This window comes from Littorina saxatilis, linkage group LG5 (assembly GCF_037325665.1).
Source record: "Littorina saxatilis isolate snail1 linkage group LG5, US_GU_Lsax_2.0, whole genome shotgun sequence".
Lineage (NCBI taxonomy): Eukaryota > Metazoa > Mollusca > Gastropoda > Littorinimorpha > Littorinidae > Littorina > Littorina saxatilis.
Genome location: NC_090249.1, coordinates 47817817 through 47837337, shown reverse-complemented (window position 1 = coordinate 47837337; position 19521 = coordinate 47817817). Strand labels below are relative to the sequence as shown.

Genomic DNA, 19521 nt, shown 5'->3' with positions numbered 1-19521 from the left:
AACCCAGTGTAAACAACAGCTGCAAGGGATTAACACCAACAACAACAACAACAAATTTTTAAAAAATTCAAAAAAATTCAAAAAAATATTTGAAAACAAAACAAAACAAAAAAGTTGCCAAATTCTTCCTGGGACGGAAATCCGTCTAGGACGGAAGAAATCCCACCCCTGGAACTGGAAAGCTTTAATACAGAAGGATTATACCGTTACGTCCCTATGGTCCTTTCTTACAGCACACACATAAAACAAACAGCGAGTAATGAAAAACAATTAAACAAACAAACAAACAAACAAACAAACAAACAGCTTGAAAAGCAGGGAAGCATTATGAGCCAAGGGAAAATTACATGTACCACCATGCTACAAATACAATGAAGGGAAAACGGAAGTGACAGTGTATATACAAGACCGAGATCAACATATTTTCTAGCTCAGCAATACACTGTGCTCATGTTCGCATTGGGTTAAGTTTATGCAGGAACCGTAGCCAAATCTTCTTCTTCTTCTGCTTTCATGGGCTCAGACTCCCTCGTACACTTAAGATTTTTGTACGAGTGAGTTTTTATGTGCATGACCATTTTTACCCCGCAATTTAGGCAGCCACAAGCCGCTATCGGGGGAGTAACCAAATAATTTTCATGTCTAGTCACCATGCTAGATTCACCTCCAACAAAGAACACCCACAAGACGTAATTTCCAAATTCACATCCTCTCAAATACAGAAGATCTATCAGAGAAACCAGAGTTATTTGGGACTAAAATTGGCTGAGCACTTACTTGCAGGAGACCCTGGATGTATGTAGAGAAATTCTGGATGACGGGTCCCTCAAACGATTTGCTGAGGGCTTGGACCAAGTCACAGGCCGCACGTCGCCTTGTGTCCACATCTGGAAGGCAACGTTACAGTTATGGACACACTCTACCACAATGGAACCCGCCATTTAAGACCCCCCAATTTAAGATCTCCTCTCTTATAAGACCCCGTTTTCTAAAACTTTTTGTTCATAACCTGTGTAAATATACCCCAGACCTGGGAACCCCTGTTTTGCACTTGGAGTATTCTCAAACTAACTTGGTGTATTTTCAGAAAAATGAGCGTACTCCACACAGCATTTGAACATCCATGATTCAAACATGCTTCACACGCGTCCGTCGCACCGTTAATTAAGTTTACCAATACATTTAAAAACAAAAGCTTCTTTCAATGTTTACTGACAATGACTGTAATCATGTAAGTAGTCTAAGAATATTTCTCGTCGTATTATTTTCCACTGACCGTACTGATCGTATTCTAGACAATCATGCGTACAAAATACGGTGAAATCGTATGGGTTCCCAGGTCTGATACCCCCATTTTAAGACTCCCTCCTTTTGAAGACCTGATTTGCTCACAAGTAAATCTTTGGCAGATCCAAATAAAAGTAAATAGATAAAGCAGAACTGTATATCTTCCGTCAAAATGTACAAGCATTAGAAGTCAGTTCCCCCTCCCCCGCTCCCCCTCCCCCCCCCCCCCCTCCCTCAGTGAATATGTGCATGCGTGTATGTGTGTATTGTTAATCTCATGTTCATTATTGTTCTTTTGAAAAGTTTGTGTTTGAAAATCTCATGTTTTTCGAACCTGAACCCTCAATGTCGCGACGAATGTATTCTTCTGGGTTGTCTTCAAACAGCTCCTCATCAGCAGCTGAACAATCAAACGTGCAACACAAGCATCCAATGTCACACACAGTTCAAAATGGGCAATGAAAAAGCCATACAAAATGTCAATCTCTCTTTCAAGTACTACCAGGACATAAATACCTTAATAATTCCTGGTAATGTGAGTTTGTCTTCTTGGATTACACGTACAAAGAGATATTTCAATCCTGATTGAAAAACACACCAACTTTACCCAGACAATGGTAAGATTTGATTTCAAAATATTTGCACAGGGAGACATGAACACAATGGAGGTTATGTAAATAAATTCTCATTGTAAAACTGAAGCATTTGAATTTAAATCTGTTGTACAGTCATAGAAATCAAAACCTCACCTATACAATACAACACACAGCATATACAAAATTTAAAAAAATCATAAGCAACTTCCACTCTTCTCTTTGTTTCAAAATCTTTTCTGCTAAAAGTCTTCAGGTAAACTTTGTGCAGTTCAAATTTAGTGTAAATAGAGGAAGAAAAACAGTTTATCTTCCGTCAAAATTGTATGTCTTTCAGAAAAGTGGATGGGCGGGGATGTAGCTCAGTCGGTAGCGCGCTGGATTTGTATCCAGTTGGCCGCTGTCAGCGTGAGTTCGTCCCTACGTTCGGCGAGAGATTTATTTCTCAGAGTCAACTTTGTGTGCAGACTCTCGTCGGTGTCCGAACACCCCCGTGTGTACACGCAAGCACAAGACCAAGTGCGCACGAAAAAGATCCTGTAATCCATGTCAGAGTTCGGTGGGTTATAGAAACACGAAAATACCCAGCATGCTTCCTCCGAAAACGGCGTATGGCTGCCTAAATGGTGGGGTAAAAAACGGTCATACACGTAAAATTCCACTCGTGCAAAAAACCCGAGTGTACGTGGGAGTTTCAGCCCACGAACGCAGAAGAAGAAGAAGAAAAGAGGATATGACTGCATACAGAATGTTTCTATCATAAAAAAAAACACAAAATCATATGCAACTTCCACTCTTCTCTTTGTTTCAAAATCAAATACATAGCAGCATATCAAAAACAAGACTCAATGCAAACTCCAATTTCATCTTTGTTTCAACAACAAAATCAGTAGATTCATTCTTTTCATATGCCTGTATATAATATGTGCATTCATACAGAGCTCCTGCAGCTTTGGTTCAACCTGTGACCTATGTGTAAGAGCAACTGACAACAAACACTAAGAAAACCCACCTCTGAGCTGAATGTTGGGTACGATGACTTTCTCACAGATGTTGGCCAGGGTGGCTGGGTCCTCAAACAGTGACCGATATGCCGGACGCTCCGCCACTGAGGCTAGAAACTGGATGGCGTTGCTCACCAGCTGAAATAACAATGCACATTGGTTACGATCATACCAGTGAAATGCACATCATGTTAACACACATCTATTTCCCCCTATTTTCACATTCTGTTAATATTTGACTGAATGTTTTGCTGGGAACTGGACATCAAGAGAGGGGGGGGGGGGGGGGGGGTGTGTGTGAATGTGTGCGTACGTACGTGTGTGCATACGTGCATGTGAAGAGCAATGCCAAGAAAACTACTGGACAGATGTTCCTGAAACTTAACATGTGAATTCTTCTTCATAATATCCCCAGATGTTATTTAATTTTTTCGACAGAATCACTCAATGACGTCACATCCATCTGTTGAAAATAGTTTCCTATCTAATTTCCTTTGTTGTCTGCTGTTAAGTTTGCACAAAGGCAAACTAGGGTCCGGCTAGAAAGACACATCTCATCAGAGACTTTCCCATGCAATTTTTTTAATTCAAAGAAATGAAAACTGGGGATTGGCGAAAACATGTTGGGATGTAATATATATTTCTCATGCATGATGTTATCTTTTTTACATTGTCAAGTTTCGGAATCTAGACGAGGGTGGTGGTGTATGTATGTATGTATGTATGTATGTATGTATGTATGTATGTATGTATGTATGTATGTATGTGTGTGTGTGTGTGTGTATGTAGAGCGATTCAGAGAAAACTACGGGACCGATCTTCATGAAACTTTACCTGAGAATTCGTGCAAATCATATCCCCAGACATTTTTTTGCATTTTTACGATAAATGTCTCTGATGACGTAATTTTTTTGTGAAAGTTGAGGTGGCAGTGTCACACCCTCATTTTTCGATCAAATGAATTGAAATTTTCGTCAAACAATTTACTTATCCCCAAAACATCTAGATATATAATGTTGGGATTAAAAACAAGCTCAGAAAATGAAAAATAATAAAGAAAAGTGTGGATTTCTGTTAAGCGCTCTACGCTACTGCACTATACTGGCTTGTCACTTTAAACGATCAGCGGCCGGTGCAGTGCGTTCAAGTTCATTCTGATTGTCTAAATGTATTAATTTTGCTTCAAGAGACTTGTTTTTGGTTCTGTAGCATTTCTGATAAATGTGGAGTTTTCCAGTGTGTGTGTATGTGTGGTTGTGTGGTTGTGTGTGTGTGTGTGTGTGTGTGTGTGTGTGTGTGTGTGTGTGTGTGTGTGTGTGTGTGTGTGTGTGTGTGTGTGTGTGTGTGTTAGAGGTAGTGTATATGTGTGTGGGTGTGCTTTCAAGAGGAGATGTTTACCTTTATGTTCCATCTTGTATTCGGGTATAGATGGAAAAGAAGGCTCCATTTATTTGTTAATTTTGATGTTTTACATGTTACATCTCATAGCAACAAAAGTACTGAACAATTTATGCATTACCTCTTTGAGGTAGCAACATTAGTTTCTCACACACTTAAATTTGGATTAATGATCATGAACTATAACCCTATCCATTCAAACTTTTCTTTAACATCGAAAGAACGGCAGCTAAAGGAGCACAAATACAGGTACAGAAATATGACCTTTGACTTCATCATACATTACAGTGGCGTGTTCCCCCCCATTTTCAAAATGTGGCGTGACCAATCAGGTGCTGAATAGCGTGACTAAGCCCTATTTAAGTTACAGTGGCATCAGTGGATCCATACTTTGGTGCTCATACAGCATGACAGAAGCGCTCAACTGCATCATCAAGATAAAGCTCATTCACAACCGCGAAACAGGTAAAATGACAGTTCACCTTTACCTGTAAATCATAAATCTGTTGTTCTATCATAAAATACTGTTATCAAGTGTGTGGTGATAGCTTCCTGTAACGCTAAACGCCCCACCTGTCAAGGGCAGGGAAGCCCACAATGAGCAGTTTTTATTGTAGTGTTTTCAAGTCTTTGTAAATGTGTAAGGGGAGATGTGTTTGAGAGTTTGAGTGTTCAGTGTCAAATAGTTATGTGATACTCGGCACAGGAACACACTTGAGTCTACGGAAAGCAAGTCTTGATGGTTTGATTTATAAAAACGGTTGTATGACTTTAGTTTACACACTAGTGAAGTACTACTGGTGCTTCTACTTGATTCCAACATTCTTCAGGAAAAAGTCACAATGTAAGCTTCAACGTGAATTTGAAAGACAGTCAGTGGAAACATCCACCAAAAAACAACAGGAACATGACTCAACCTTTTGAACAGAGTTTTTGTAAATTGACGACTCAAATCTGAGGGCAGATCATTCTAAATACCAGCAGCGCTGCCTTAATGTCTGGCTGCATTTTAAAGCTGAAATATGAGAATCTGTCACATTCTGTAAATACTGTGTATCAATATATGTCTCTGTTTCTGTGTGCATTTACTGGTGGAGTCTAAGATCACTTGTTGCCTCTTTCCAGATTTCCGGACAAATTCACCAAGAAAACAAGAAGACTATTGCAACTGCAGTGTGTTTCCTGTCATTTCGACATTTGACACCACAACTGTAAATTCTCAGGTGAGTATACATTTTTTTTTTTTTCTTTTTTCTGAGAAGTGCAATATTTCCATCACAACTAGACTTAGTATTCTATTCAAGAGAGAGTTACGTAAAACAAAATGTTTCCTATATATATACAAGAGAGGGACCATCCATGTGATAAATAAACCATCTCTTCACACGTAAATGAGGTCAGGTCAAACAACAGTGACTGGCTGAGACCTAAGAAGTAATTTTCCACTGCTCGTAATAACATTCTCGAAACACTTTGTTGTTTTCTCTGCAAAGAATTTTCAGAACTTACTTGTAACACTATAAAACCAATTTTGCTTTTAGTTTAAGTTAGTTGTTGCTTTTTGGGTCCAGCGGACCATATAGGCCAACGCGCCTCTACGCCAATTAGGGGGTGCGAGGAATTTTGCTTTTGACGTCAGAGATTTCACAATTGTTACACTCCGACCTCAAATTCTCACCAGTGGTCATACTCAAATGAAACTTTTTCACTACTAGTAGACTTCCACTATATCGCGGTCTTTGGGGTCCAAAGATTTGGGATCGCGATATATCCGATTCGCAAAACATTGGGTGAAGGGGGGTCCATGGCAACAACAACAACAACAACAACAACAAATAGTTGAATTTAGTCGTTAGAATGTATTGGTTTTGACATGTAAACAAGAAAGATACTACTTTCACCTCTGCTGTTGCAAAAAAAAACCTCATTCTTACGCTCTGCAATTGACAACCCCAGTCCAAAAACAAGGGCAAAATATTGTACAGCAAGAAGAAGATGTAAAGGAGGGATTGCTAGTAAGAGAGACTGTGGAGCACCTTTCTCTGCAGTCTCACCCACCACCGCTAAGAAAACAATGAACCATAAAAGGGAGGGAGGAAGAAGGAGGGGGTTGGGTGGGCACTAGAGATAAAGTTAAAAAGAGAAGGTTAGTACACTATCCACTCTGCAGTCTCTGACACAAGTACTAAGCATGCTTGACTGCACAGCAGACACTGATGCCAATAAAGGATGGCCACCCACTTACCATGCTGCCTTAGGGGTGTTGTGTGATGTGCGATGGGGTGTAAAGTTTGAGGCTGCTGTACAAGGCCATAAGAGAATTCGAAAACGTGCTTCTTAACAAAGCAAAACCGGCACAGCAGACAACAACAAAAACAACAAAAATATTTATTTTTATTTTTAAAAAGGTCGGTCCTGTTTTTTTCGGGGTCCAAGAGGTCTTTGCGATATAATGGACCGCAATTTAGTAGAAGTCCCCTGTACTTCTATCAATCATTATCTGTCTGTATGCATGTGAAGTCATGAATTTTTTTTGATGTAAGTCAACAATCCTGCGACGGGTTTTAGAACTCTTTATGGAACATTGCATAACATCGGGGAAAAAACCTGTAATGATCCAACATTTTACCTAAAGTACGTCTGGTATCTATCAATCATTATCTGTCTGTATGCATGTGAAGTCATGAATTTTTTTGATGTAAGTCAACAATCCTACGACGGGTTTTAGAACTCTTTCCGGAACATTGCATAACATCGGGAAAAAAACCTGTAATGATCCAACATTTTACCTGAAGTACGTCTGGTATAAGGCATACGATCTTGAACAGACTCATCAGAAACAGCAGCATCAACATCAGCAACATAAAATCATCATCACATACTGCGTATATTTTCATTGAACAGACCATGGTGGAGCTCGAACAAGCAAACCTGCAAGATGAAGAGACACCAGCCGCTGCTACAACTGGCGACAACAAGGGGGTGAAAACAGACTATGACAGAAAACCTGGTGATGTTCTCGAAAAAGATGTTGCTTTGCTTTTTGTCAATATCCTTGTCAGTTTAATGATGGTTTCACAGATTGTTTCCATGCCAAAATCCGACAAATGTAAAGAGCAGACAGGCGACAAAGAAACAGCTGAAAACAGCCCTCTGCCGAAATCTCCCCAAAGCCCCTGTAACTGCAAGCAAGAAATAAATGAAACGAAAAAGAGCCCCAAGAAGCCAAAGCCAAAACATTCCAAGAAGAAGAAAATGGCACAGAAAGTCTCAAAAAGTGACTCAAATAATTTTACAAGCACTTTCTCTTCTCTGCTTGCATGCATGAACATCATCGGCAAAGTCAAGTGCACCAAAATCTCAAACACCTGCATGTTTACGATCCCAATGTGCCTCGTGTTTCTTACATTCTCAGGTCATGTTGTGTTAAGCGCTCCAGTAGAACTTGAGATAGACCAGGCCCTTTACATACAGTGCAAAGAAAAATTTGAAGAAATCCGGCATTGCCCACATTTTGATCGCGAGTACGACCATCTTAACCAAGTATGTTGTGGAAGCATTCAGGGTAAAGTGTTGCATTGCTTGTCTCATTCTGACGAAAACAAAAAGAAAGAAATCTTGTCAGTTTCCTGCTTCCCTGACACAGAAGTCGAGCCAGGTTATGTGATCGACATCACCTTTAACAATGGCTCCCCACAGAAATGTCTGATTCCTTGTGAGGCTGGGCACTTCCAACCTGACTACAAACGTTCGTCCAGTATCCGCTACCCATACTGCCATGAACCTAAAATCCAGTGCTCAGGAGAAGACAAGCGTCAGCTTTTTTGCAATGGCGGCACAGTAAAAGATGACCAATGCATGTGCATGCCTGGGTTCGAACCCCATAACTGGAAAACATCTCAGTCCAAGTGTACACAGGGGTTTACATCCACAGACATCTGTCACTGTGTGGAAGCCCCGTGCCCCAGTGGCCTAAAGAGAAATATTGATCAAAGATGGCAATGCCCAGAAGAATTGATCAGCATCAACTACACATGTGTAGACGCTGAAGAAAATATGACCACCAAACCAGGAATATTTTCTCCCAGCAATGCACCAGATACCCTTGTCACGAGAAAAAGCATTGTAACAGTTTACCCTGTAACAACAAGCAATACAGAAACACCAAAGCCTGAAGAACCTACAGGTCTGCTTCATTTGCTTCTCGTGATCCCTTGTATAGCTCTGTTAGTACTAATTTTTGCAATTGCTGTTTACGCATTTGAATGTAACAAAAGTGGTCATTATCGTCTTCCAGCGAACTGAGACGCTGACAGCTCATGATCAAAATAACTAAGGCTTTTGACCTGGAACACTCAACAATACAGTTTTGTGGGTTTGTTTGCCTCAGTGAAATCTTCACCCAGAAAATCTACATCTAGATCTAGATGAATACCCGCTTCGCCGGGTAACCGGCTTCGCCGGGAAGAAGTAGAGCCGAATACCCGGGTTCGCCGGGTACCCGGGTTCGCCAGGAAGAAGAAGAGGAATACCCGGCTTCGCCGGGATGTAAGCGTTGTGGACAGTGACCTTCTAAAAATAGTAACGGGAATATGGATGAAATCGTTGTGGACAGTGACCTTCTAAAAATAGTAACGGGAATATGGATTGACGCCACACGAAGGAAGGGAGATAAACGCAAAACACTGGAGAAGATAAGGAAGAGTTACTGGGAATGGATCTGGGAAGATGAACAGAAAAACCAAAATCGGTTCAGCGCTGCGCGCTGAGAGCACGTGTTGAAAATTCTCATCGACCAGGTTGTGTCCGGGGTCTACCTGAATATGCCCACCAAATTTGAAGCAGATCCATCGAGAACTTTGGCCGTGCATCGCGAACACACACACACACACACAGACAGACACAAGTCGTATATATATATATATATAGATGATTAGTCTTATATATATATGTACCAGTAAACAAGCAGGAAGCCAATGCATAGCCCCTCCATAGGAGCCTAAATTGATGACGTCACTGCAATAAAGTCTGTGGACTCCATAAAGTCTCTTATTTCTAATGCATGGACCGCGCTTAGAGCCTTATGCCATCCATAAAGTTATGGCAGGCCCCTCCTTCCAATAAGAGTTATGGAACCCGCTATTGGAGCGTTTAAAATGGCGGCTGCTTTCATGCCGATTCAGGATGAGAAGAAATTTGAGTAGCAACCGGATCTTTCTTGACCGCCTACATCCACTGAATCGTTACGACGACGTGGAACTGTACAGAAAAATCCGCTTTCGTCGGCAGGACATTCTTGCAATCACGGATGAACTGTAAGAGCAACTCGAACTGCCGAATCGAAAGGGTGCATTGCCGGCGGTTCTGCGGGTTATCTTGACTTTGGGTCAGTTTTTACACGTGCGGATCTTTTCAAGATGTGTGTGGTGAACTGATCGCGGTACATAAGTAATAATGATAATAATAATAATAATACGGGAATTTATAACATCAAACACAGCATGCAGAACCAGCAAGAGAGCGACTTATACCTTTATGGCGAGGGTACCGGAATGGATATAGTTTCCAAACCACGAAAGCCAAGTTTTATCAGGAGACGGGCTTTCCAAACTGTCTGCGGCAAATGGTGTACAACTGACCCGCCGCGAAGCATCACAAAGCTTGACGCATGCGCAGAGACACAGGATGACGGGGAATCCCTTCCACTATATACGTGTTAAAAATAGAGCCGCTCTTAGCTATGGCAGGCACTATTTCAACTCATGCATGCGGACCGCTGAGTTCTATAGTGCGTTTCATAGCTATGCGCTCCACAGCGCTATAAAATCCTAAAAGTATGGAGGGGCTATACATTCGGCCCCTGATAAATAACAATTTGCTTCCAATTAATAAGAACGACTCAATGCAAGACATAGCCTGATACTAAACTGGCAACTTAGTCCTGCAGCTAAGTAGATTAATTTTGCTTGCTCCTGTAATATGTGTTGGATAAAAAAATATTTAAGCTGTGCCTTTGTTTGACACTGATGTTATGTTTATCCATGGTTCTGTTGCCTGTACATCACTCTGACAAATGTTGTTATTACAATTAAGATTAGAACATGTATATATGTTTAAGCTTTGTTGATCATTTTGTCTGTATGTGCTTTGTCTCAGTAATTTATTTTCTTAGTGTTTGCTTTGTATTATTTAGCTAATGATTGTTGCTGTTTTTGCGCTGGGCTTAAGAACATAGGTATGCTCATGTTTGTTTTATCTGTAACTTGTAAGACAACACAAACAAGTAATCACAACCTGTGCTAACAGCAGCCTAGCAGTAACATGTGGAACGATTTTCCATAGAAACTACAGTTTAAACAAATAACCAGGTAAAATTAGTATTTCGGTGTTCAGTCAAATGTTAAAGTTTCTATCACATACACACACACATACACACGCACAGACAGACAAAAGTTAGCATCGCATAGGCTACACTTACGTGAGCCAATAAAACATGCCACTGATAACACCAACAGTACTATATAATACTAAATAGTTTTTGTGCGTTCCAAGACATAAGAGATTGCCAGAAAAAATATTTGTGAATAGAGAAAACAGCTACTGCATATCACAGCTGTATAAACTGTGTTGCGTACCTTCAAAGCATAGAAAGTTTATTTTTACCATGACATTGCTTACTATAATTTCGAAACTGTATTTGCTACACCAGAAGTTTAGCTTGCTCATTGGTCTTAGGTCAATTTTGTTTGCATATATATATCAAACCCTGTACTCAAGAAATCAATGTCTAAACTAACTTATATCTGAGCACCTGCTATAAATATTTTACTTGCTTGCTGTTGTTTCAGACTTTTCCATTTGACACAATTACGTTATGTACATTTAGTTATTTTGTACTTAAAGGCAGAGTAAGCCTCCCGTAAACCATCACAGATACGGTCAGGCTTTTACACACAGTACAAACACCCTTTCATTTAAACACTCACCAATTGAGAACATCCTAGGTGCCCTCCGTAAAGAGCGAACAATTTTCAAAGAATTTATTTTTGCGTGGTTTATCTTACCCCTGAGCCATCGTGAACCCGTGTGATCCAGTTTTCCCTTTTCACAATGCAGTCGTCATAGTTAGTCATTTGAATGCGACTCGACGTGAGCTTATCTACAATAGCACGTTTTTTTATGCACGAAACAACGGCTGTGGTTCACAAGAACTCTAGCGATGGCTTTTGACTGTTGAGAGGAACGGCGATTTGCACTGATAAACCGGCCGTCGTCTGCTACGACCCTTGCGTGACCCTGCTTCCGGGCTTTTCTTTTTTTAAACTTTCACAACTTCGAATTGTTCTGATCTTGTCTTGATGAAAAACGAATTCTTTTATGATTAAAGAATGTTTGTGTAACAAGCTGTCAATTTATTATTTAGATTTTAAAAGTTAGGTCTAGCGCAAAAACGAGGCGCCGTTGTTGTTAACGGAACAAGTCTACGAAAATAAATTCTTTGAAAATGTCTCACGCTCGACAGAAAGCAGCCAGGATGTTCCCGTTCGGTGAGCGTTCAAATGGAAGTATGCTTGTACTGTATTTAGACGCTCGGGGAGCTCTGTGATGGTTTACGGGAGGCTTACTGTGCCTTTAAACTGATCCCATCTTTGTAAAGTTGTGTCTTGTCTCATTACCTGCACAGTCTTTGTTTGTCAGTACATGTAATGGCATCGCCTGATACAGCCCTGTGTCAAGTTCGTTGCCTCAATGAATAGCGTATTCTCGGGACTATAAGGCGCTTTGTTGCAAAAGGTGCAACCCCCATTTTTAAGGTTAAAATGAGAAAAATCCACACAGTAGGCGCTTCCGGTGAATTGGCCGAAAGTCAAAGGAAATATATACAGAGTGAAAATATTATTGCTCCAAAATGTGCGACCCGGACAATAACAAGTCTTCAACTATTAGATGGACGCCTTTCATATCTGCAAGGACACTTTACCAGGGCCACAGTAGCAGAAACATGCATATTACTACTACTAGAGAGGAAGAGTTATGCTTATTTGTATAGCGATGTGGGTGCATTGGTACTCTTCTTTAGCCAAACACAGGGCGATACCGATCAATAGGGCGCAGGGGTAGTCCTGAAAGTACTAAATTTGAAAATGTCCTTCTTTCAGTATGTGACGTTACTTCCATGGGGCTGTATCGGGAGATAGCCTAAATAATACTGCTGCAGTATGAACACCGTACTTAATGCAAGTTTAGCTTGCTGAGTTTGAAATCATGCCTTTCGCTTTGACAGTGAGGACCAAATGGACTTCTGAATCTGAGAGTACAATAGCAGAGAAAAATACAACATAAATTGAGTGAGATTGAACTATTTCTTCTTCTCATTTCTGAGCTTTCTAGTAACAAGTAATTAAATTTAAACAAAATTGATTTTGTGTTTCATTTTCGTTTCTTGCAAACTGAAGCCTTCTTCGCACTGTCAAAAGTGTTTGGTGAGTCAACTGATTTTTGCTGTTGTTGATTCTTCTTCTTCTTCTTCTGCGTTCGTGGGCTGAAACTCCCACGTACACTCGTGTTTTTTGCACGAGTGGAATTTTACATGTATGACCGTTTTTACCCCGCCATTAAGGCAGCCATATGCCGCTTTCGGAGGAAGCATGCTGGATATTTTTGTGTTTCTATAACCCACCGAACTCTGACATGGATTACAGGATCTTTTCCGTGCGCACTTGGTCTTGTGCTTGCGTGTGCACACGAAGGGGGATAAGCCACTAGCAGGTCTGCACATAAGTTGACCTGGGAGATCGGAAAAATCTCCACACTTAACCCACCAGGCGGCCGCGACCGGGATTCGAACCCTCGACCTTCCGATTAAGAGGCCGACGTCTTACCACCCCGCCACAGCGCCCGTCGCTGTTGTTGATTGCTTTCCTTCATTTTATCTTTTGTTCACAACTGCTTTCCTGGAAAACAATGTGCTTCTGAGCCGTTGATCTGTACAGTGCAACCCCCATTTTAAGACCTATACAAATCTGAGAAAATCAGGTCTTAACAAGAAGGGCAAAGCCCATACGACTCACATGCTTGACCTTCTGCTTTACACATTTTTCCTACCAAAATACATGTGACCTTGACCCAAGGTCAAGGTCATCCAAGGTCATGCAACACAAAGCTGTTAATTCAAGACATAGGAAGTACAATGGTGCTTATTGGCTCTTTCTACCATGAGATATGGTCACTTTTAGTGGTTCACTACCTTATTTTGATCACATTTCATAAGGGTCAAAGTGACCTTGACCTTGATCATATGTGACCAAATGTGTCTCATGATGAAAGCATAACATGTGCCCCACATAATTTTTAAGTTTGAAACAGTTATCTTCCATAGTTCAGGGTCAAGGTCACTTCAAAATATGTATACAATCCAACTTTGAAGAGCTCCTGTGACCTTGACCTTGAAGCAAGGTAAACCAAACTGGTATCAAAAGATGGGGCTTACTTTGCCCTATATATCATATATAGGTGAGGTATTCAATCTCAAAAACTTCAGAGAAAATGGGGAAAATGTGAAAAATAGCTGTTTTTTAGACAACATTTATGGCCCCTGCGACCTTGACCTTGAAGCAAGGTCAAGATGCTATGTATGTTTTTTGGGGCCTTGTCATCATACACCATCTTGCCAAATTTGGTACTGATAGACTGAATAGTGTCCAAGAAATATTCAACGTTAAAGTTTTCCGGACGGACGGACGGACGACTCGGGTGAGTACATAGACTCACTTTTGCTTCGCATGTGAGTCAAAAAGGAAGGTACATTTACAGAGGTTATGAATAGTAAGTCTAAGAGGGCGGGGATGTAGCTCAGTCGGTAGCGCGCTGGATTTGTATCCAGTTGGCCGCTGTCAGCGTGAGTTTGTCCCCACATTCGGCGAGAGATTTATTTCTCAGAGTCAACATTGTGTGCAGACTCTCCTCGGTGTCCGAACACCCCCCGTGTGTACACGCAAACACAAGACCAAGTGCGCACGAAAAAGATCCTGTAATCCATGTCAGAGTTCGGTGGGTTATAGAAACACGAAAATACCCAGCATGCTTCCTCCGAAAGCGGCGTATGGCTGCCTAAATGGCGGGGTAAAAACGGTCATACACGTAAAAGCCGTGGGAGTTTCAGCCCATGAACGAACAAACAAACAAGTAAGTCTAAGACAAAAGGAGAAAGTCTTGAATAGGGGGTCTTAAAAGGAGGGTTCCCCTGTATTGTATCAACATGTACATTCATACCATTCAACAACTTCTACAAGCCTTTCTTCTCTTCACATTTCCTTGTATGCAGTCACTATTTATAGTCTCTTTTGCTGGGTGATCTGTTCAAGTCAGCTTACTTGTATCAAAAGACTTTTGTACTGTTTCTTTTTCCTTGTCATTAAAGTTTGTATTGAAAAAAATTGAGTGAGTGACTTTTACTTCATGTTTCAATCTGCACTTAAGTTCATGCTTGCTTGCTCACACTCACTCACTCACACTCTCACACTCTCACTCTCTCTCTCTGGAGTACTGAAGCGTGTGTGTGTGTGTGTGTGTGTGTGTGTGTGTGTGTGTGTGTGTGTGTGAGTGTGTGTGTGTGTGTGTGTGTGTGTGTGTGTGTGTGTGTGTGTGTGTGTGTGTGTGTGTGTGTGTGTGTGTGTGTGTGTGTGTGTGCAAAGGTTCTCTATCTCTCTCTCTCCCCCTCTCTCTCTCTAGCAAAATTACATGCGTTTGCGTGTCTGTAGAGAGAGAGTTTCACATGTGTGAGCAGGTGTGCACAGTTGTGTTTGGGCAAGTGCAAGCTCAATTCAGGTAAGTGTTTCTTGCTGGGGAAGGTGAACGCCTGCTACCATCTCATCCAGTCTTTATGTCAAGACTTAGAGACAGTTTCCATGTTCCACCCCCAGGTCACCACTGTGGCACGTAAAAGACCTTGGTCATTCTGCTATAAGTCCAGGTGGCTGATTACACCTAAACACGCACACACCTGGGTAGCGCGACTCTGTTGCTGCTAGCTTTCAACTGGGAGGAAGCGACCCGAATTTCCTAGCAATGGGACAAGAAAGTTATGAAAATGAAAATGAAAATAGACAAGCGCAACGGCTTGGTGGTAAGACGTCAGCCTCCAAAGCGGGAGGTCGTGGGTTCGAATCGGGCCGCGTCTGGTGTGTTAAGATGGAGATTTTTCCGATCTCACAGGTCAACTTATGTGCAGACCTGCTAGTGCCTTATCCCCCTTCGTGTGTACTCGCAAGCACAAGACTAAGTGCGCACGAAAAAGATCCTGTAATCCATGTCAGAATTCGGTGGGTTATAGAAACACGAAAATACCCAGCATGCTTCCTTCGAAAGCGGCATATGGCTGCCTAATTGTCAGGGTCAAAACGGTTATACACAAAAAAATCCACTGACGCAAAAACACATTTACATAGGAGTTTCAGCCCACAAACGCAGAAGAAGAAGAAGAAGAAGAAGATGAAAATGAAAAGAAGAAGAAACAGAAGAAGAAAGAAGCGTCCATTCCTTACCAGATCGTACTTGACCTGTTGCCCCGTGCTGACCAGCAGGCCCCAGATGGCGGTGACGAAGGGCGGCAGGTAGGGGGCAAACTCCTCGTCATACTTCTGAGCGTACAGTGCAACGTCGTCACACACCTGGGATTTCACCTGCTCCAGCAGCCCTGCTTCTTCCTCGTCCTTTTCCAAGCGTTAAGAAAAATACAGTGTGATTAACTTCAGTTAAAATAAATGATAAGAAAGATTATATTCATTAAATTCACTATATTCTGTTTACTCTAACTTCAATTAAAATAAATAATAAGAAAAATTATATTCACTAAATTCACTCTATTCTATTAATTTTGAACTCGAGTTGAAACTGTAATGATAAAATTGTCAATTCTTTAAAATAAATTTGAATTGTCTGTGTTATAATTCTGTTGACTTGAACCCGGAATGCAAGTGTAATGATAATTTTGTCAATTCTTTAAAATAACGTTGAATTGTCAAAGTTAAAACTCTGTTGACCTAGAATCAGAATGAAACTGTAATGATGATTTTTTTCAATTCATTAAAATAACCTGCAATTGTCCAAATCATATCCCCCCTGTAGACTAGTCCAATGTGTACAAGATTCCTTTCATAACAGAAGCATATCAATAAAGCCAATAGATCTACACACAACTGAGTGTCCTTTTCTGCCTGACATAACATTACAGGTACCAGTATATAAACCATGTCTAGCATGCACATAACTTGAGATGAAACTTCTCAAGTTCTACGGCTCAAGACTTTTAGTCACAAAACAAACCTCTGTTTTGAGAAGTTTGTTGTCCACACTGAGGAGCTGAAGGAAGTTGTCCATCCATGTCTTGATGTTGTCCTCAAAGTGCTCGGGCAGGTCCTGAAAGCAAAGGCATACATGTGAGTCAAGGTTATGCACAAACAAGCACACACACTGGCATGCACAGTCTTACTTCCTTTCACACCTGCATTTATCACACATACAGCAGTCCCTCTCATGAACGGACACCCTTGGGCCATAGCAAAACTGTCCGTACATTGCAGGTGTCCGGTCACAGGAGGGGTGAACACACCACCCCCTCCCCCATACACTCACACAGAGACACACAAACAACAGGATTGAGTCTATGCTAATCACTTCTTGTGGCTACTAAACAATAACAATAAACTCCTAATACTTCTTTAAACGTTCTGTAAAAATGATTTGTATGAAAAGTGTTGAAAAGAAGAGATAAAATAAATCCCCAAGGCAGTGAACACACTCACCATGCACTGACATACGAAAGCAGCCACACAAACACAGCACAGAGGAGCGTGTGCAGATGCTTTGCAAGAATAAGCTTGAAAACCAGTTTGAATAAATAGCAGCAGATAGAGCTGCATGTCATAATCATGTAATTTATTATCTTCTGCATGCCGATCATGTGGCATGGCAGTGACTTTTCACTCTTCAGTCCGAAATACACTGTACATAACACAGCTCCCACTCTCCCTCACTAATGCCTACCCCAAGCCGTGACAACTGATGCTTTGAAATTGTGTGGAAGAGTACACCTCTCTATTTCTCTCCAATGCTCTTCCTGCTGACATGCATTGACACCAGACACCCCACAGAGTTTAGCCAGCTACCCCTCTACCCCCCCCCCCCCCCACCCCCTCCCTCTCTCTCACTCCCTCCAGCCATGTACTGTTTGGGGCTGTGGCCAGAGAGGCCACCTGCACTGTTCACTCAGATCAGAGCAAAACCAGTTGACTGTGTCGTAACTTTTGACAAAGCAAGACAACTGAAGGGTTCACAGATTAGGCAACCGACTCACTGGTCAAGGCTGAGGGGAAACAAGAGTATCTTGTCAATGAAAGAGGTTACACACAGACACACGATGCTGAGAACTGTGGCCGGTTTTTCACTCACTTTCGCTCAGGACCTTCATCGACTGTGGTTTCTGTTGTTTACGTCCAACAGACAAAAATAAAGAGCACAGTGCAGTTTCATGTTGGCATCTTCGCATGTACTCCACTCCTGACCAAAACTACCCCCGCCCCCCCTTCCTGATGGGTACACGTGCACTCAAGTTATCAGTGACTGTCATCACGCCATTGCGGCTGTGATCTTTGTACCAAGAGCCGGACTGCTCTGTTATCGATTTTGTTGTGGTGAAAATTTGACGATGGTCTGTCCGTACATTGAAGGTATGACCTGCAGTTGGGACCGAAAATGAGTGTCCTTGTTTTGCAGGTGTCCGTTTAAGGGGGGGCAAATATAGAAGGAAAACACTCCGTGTCGAGCAAATGTGTCCGTACATGTCAGGTGTCCGCTCACGCCGGGGGCCGTACATTGCAGGGAATGCTGTATTACAATACACCAGTCTCCCTCTCTCTCTAACTCGAGCATTCTCTCTATCTGCAGGTTCATTTTGTGGTGGGTTTTTTCTCATGTGGTGGGATATGGTTGCTTTACCTTGCATTCTTTCTGTGAAAGGCAGTACAGTGGTCGCCGGTTAATATGACCGCGGTTAATATGACCAGCCGCGTATTATGACCAATTTTACCCGGTCCGGAATTGTCCTTCTTTGTTATGTATTAGAAAAAGCCGCTTAATATGACCACAACGCCGCTTAATATGGCCACATTGTTTCGAGAAAATGGCAACAAGTTCACATCTTTTTCAGTTTGAAATCACTCGGGGGGAAAAAATACATACGATTTTTTGAAAAAGCCAAAAAGGCGTGCGATATTTTCTTTCTTTTTCGTGAATGAAACTAAAGTGATCAGTGATCAGTGCTCAGTGATCTCTAATGTCGCGATCATTATTCTCTCTCTTTTTTTTCCCCGAGACTGAGCGTCATAAAAAAGGCAAAAAAGCGTGCGATCTTTTCATTATTTCCCGTGAATAAATCTAAAGTGATCACGAACATTATTCTCTCTCTTTTTGGCAAACAGAGCACGAGCCAACCAATCTTTCAGTCTGATTCAAGAGGAAACAATGTCGAAACGAAAACGCCAAGATCTGACAGCCGAGGAAAAGCTAGAACTTATTGACAAATTTAAAGCTCTACCATCCTGTAGTATGCGTGAGAGTGCTGCACAGTTGGGCGTCAACAGAGAATTTTTGACATTCTCAAGAATGAGGACAGCGTGAGGAAGGAGTGCGCAACGCAGGATTCACCGCAACGAAAGCGCCTACGACATGGAAAAGACAAAGATGTGGAAGATGGTCTTTTTCAGTGGTTCCAGAAGATGAGAGCAAAGAACGCGCCAATTCATGGACCATTGTTGTGTACAAAAGCAGAAGAATTGGCAACGGCTCTCGGACACACTGAATTCAAACCAACCGATGGATGGTTTTCTCGTTGGAAAGTTCGCAACGGCTTGACATTTCATAACATTCACGGTGAAGCCCAAGACGCCGATTTTGATGCTGCTAAGACATGGAAAGACGACGTCCTTCCGAATCTGCTCGCAGATTATGCCCCATCGGAAATTTACAATGCTGATGAAACCGGGATTTACTTCAGAGCTTTGCCGGACAGCACATACGTCTCGAACAGTGAAAAGAAATCGGCCAGGGGGTTTAAAACGGCAAAAGACAGAATAACTGCGCTGGTGTGTTGCAACATGGTTGGGGAGAAGAAAAGGATGATGGTTATTGGAAAGTCGAAAAAACCGCGCTGCTTCAAACACGTTTCGTTTTGCGATTTTTTT

At 41.7% G+C, this 19521-nt stretch overlaps 2 protein-coding genes across 2 annotated transcripts in view; one reads left to right on the top strand and one right to left on the bottom strand.

Annotated features, from left to right (window-relative positions):
* The window catches only part of LOC138967326 (exportin-2-like), a 64788-nt gene that overhangs the window by 21140 nt on the left and 24127 nt on the right, over positions 1–19521 (bottom strand). The window contains exons 8-12 of the mRNA XM_070339859.1: positions 16607–16699; positions 15826–15993; positions 2893–3022; positions 1622–1687; positions 778–887 (exon numbers count right to left, since the gene is read on the bottom strand). Of these exons, the coding sequence (XP_070195960.1) occupies positions 778–887; positions 1622–1687; positions 2893–3022; positions 15826–15993; positions 16607–16699 (567 nt within the window). The remainder of the gene's footprint in view (positions 1–777; positions 888–1621; positions 1688–2892; positions 3023–15825; positions 15994–16606; positions 16700–19521) is intronic.
* LOC138967323 (uncharacterized) lies at positions 4606–13041 on the top strand. The gene is made up of 3 exons (XM_070339857.1): positions 4606–4747; positions 5408–5505; positions 7187–13041. The coding sequence occupies exons 1-3, from the start codon at positions 4690–4692 to the stop codon at positions 8585–8587; spliced, it is 1557 nt and encodes a 518-aa protein (XP_070195958.1). The 5' UTR covers positions 4606–4689; the 3' UTR covers positions 8588–13041.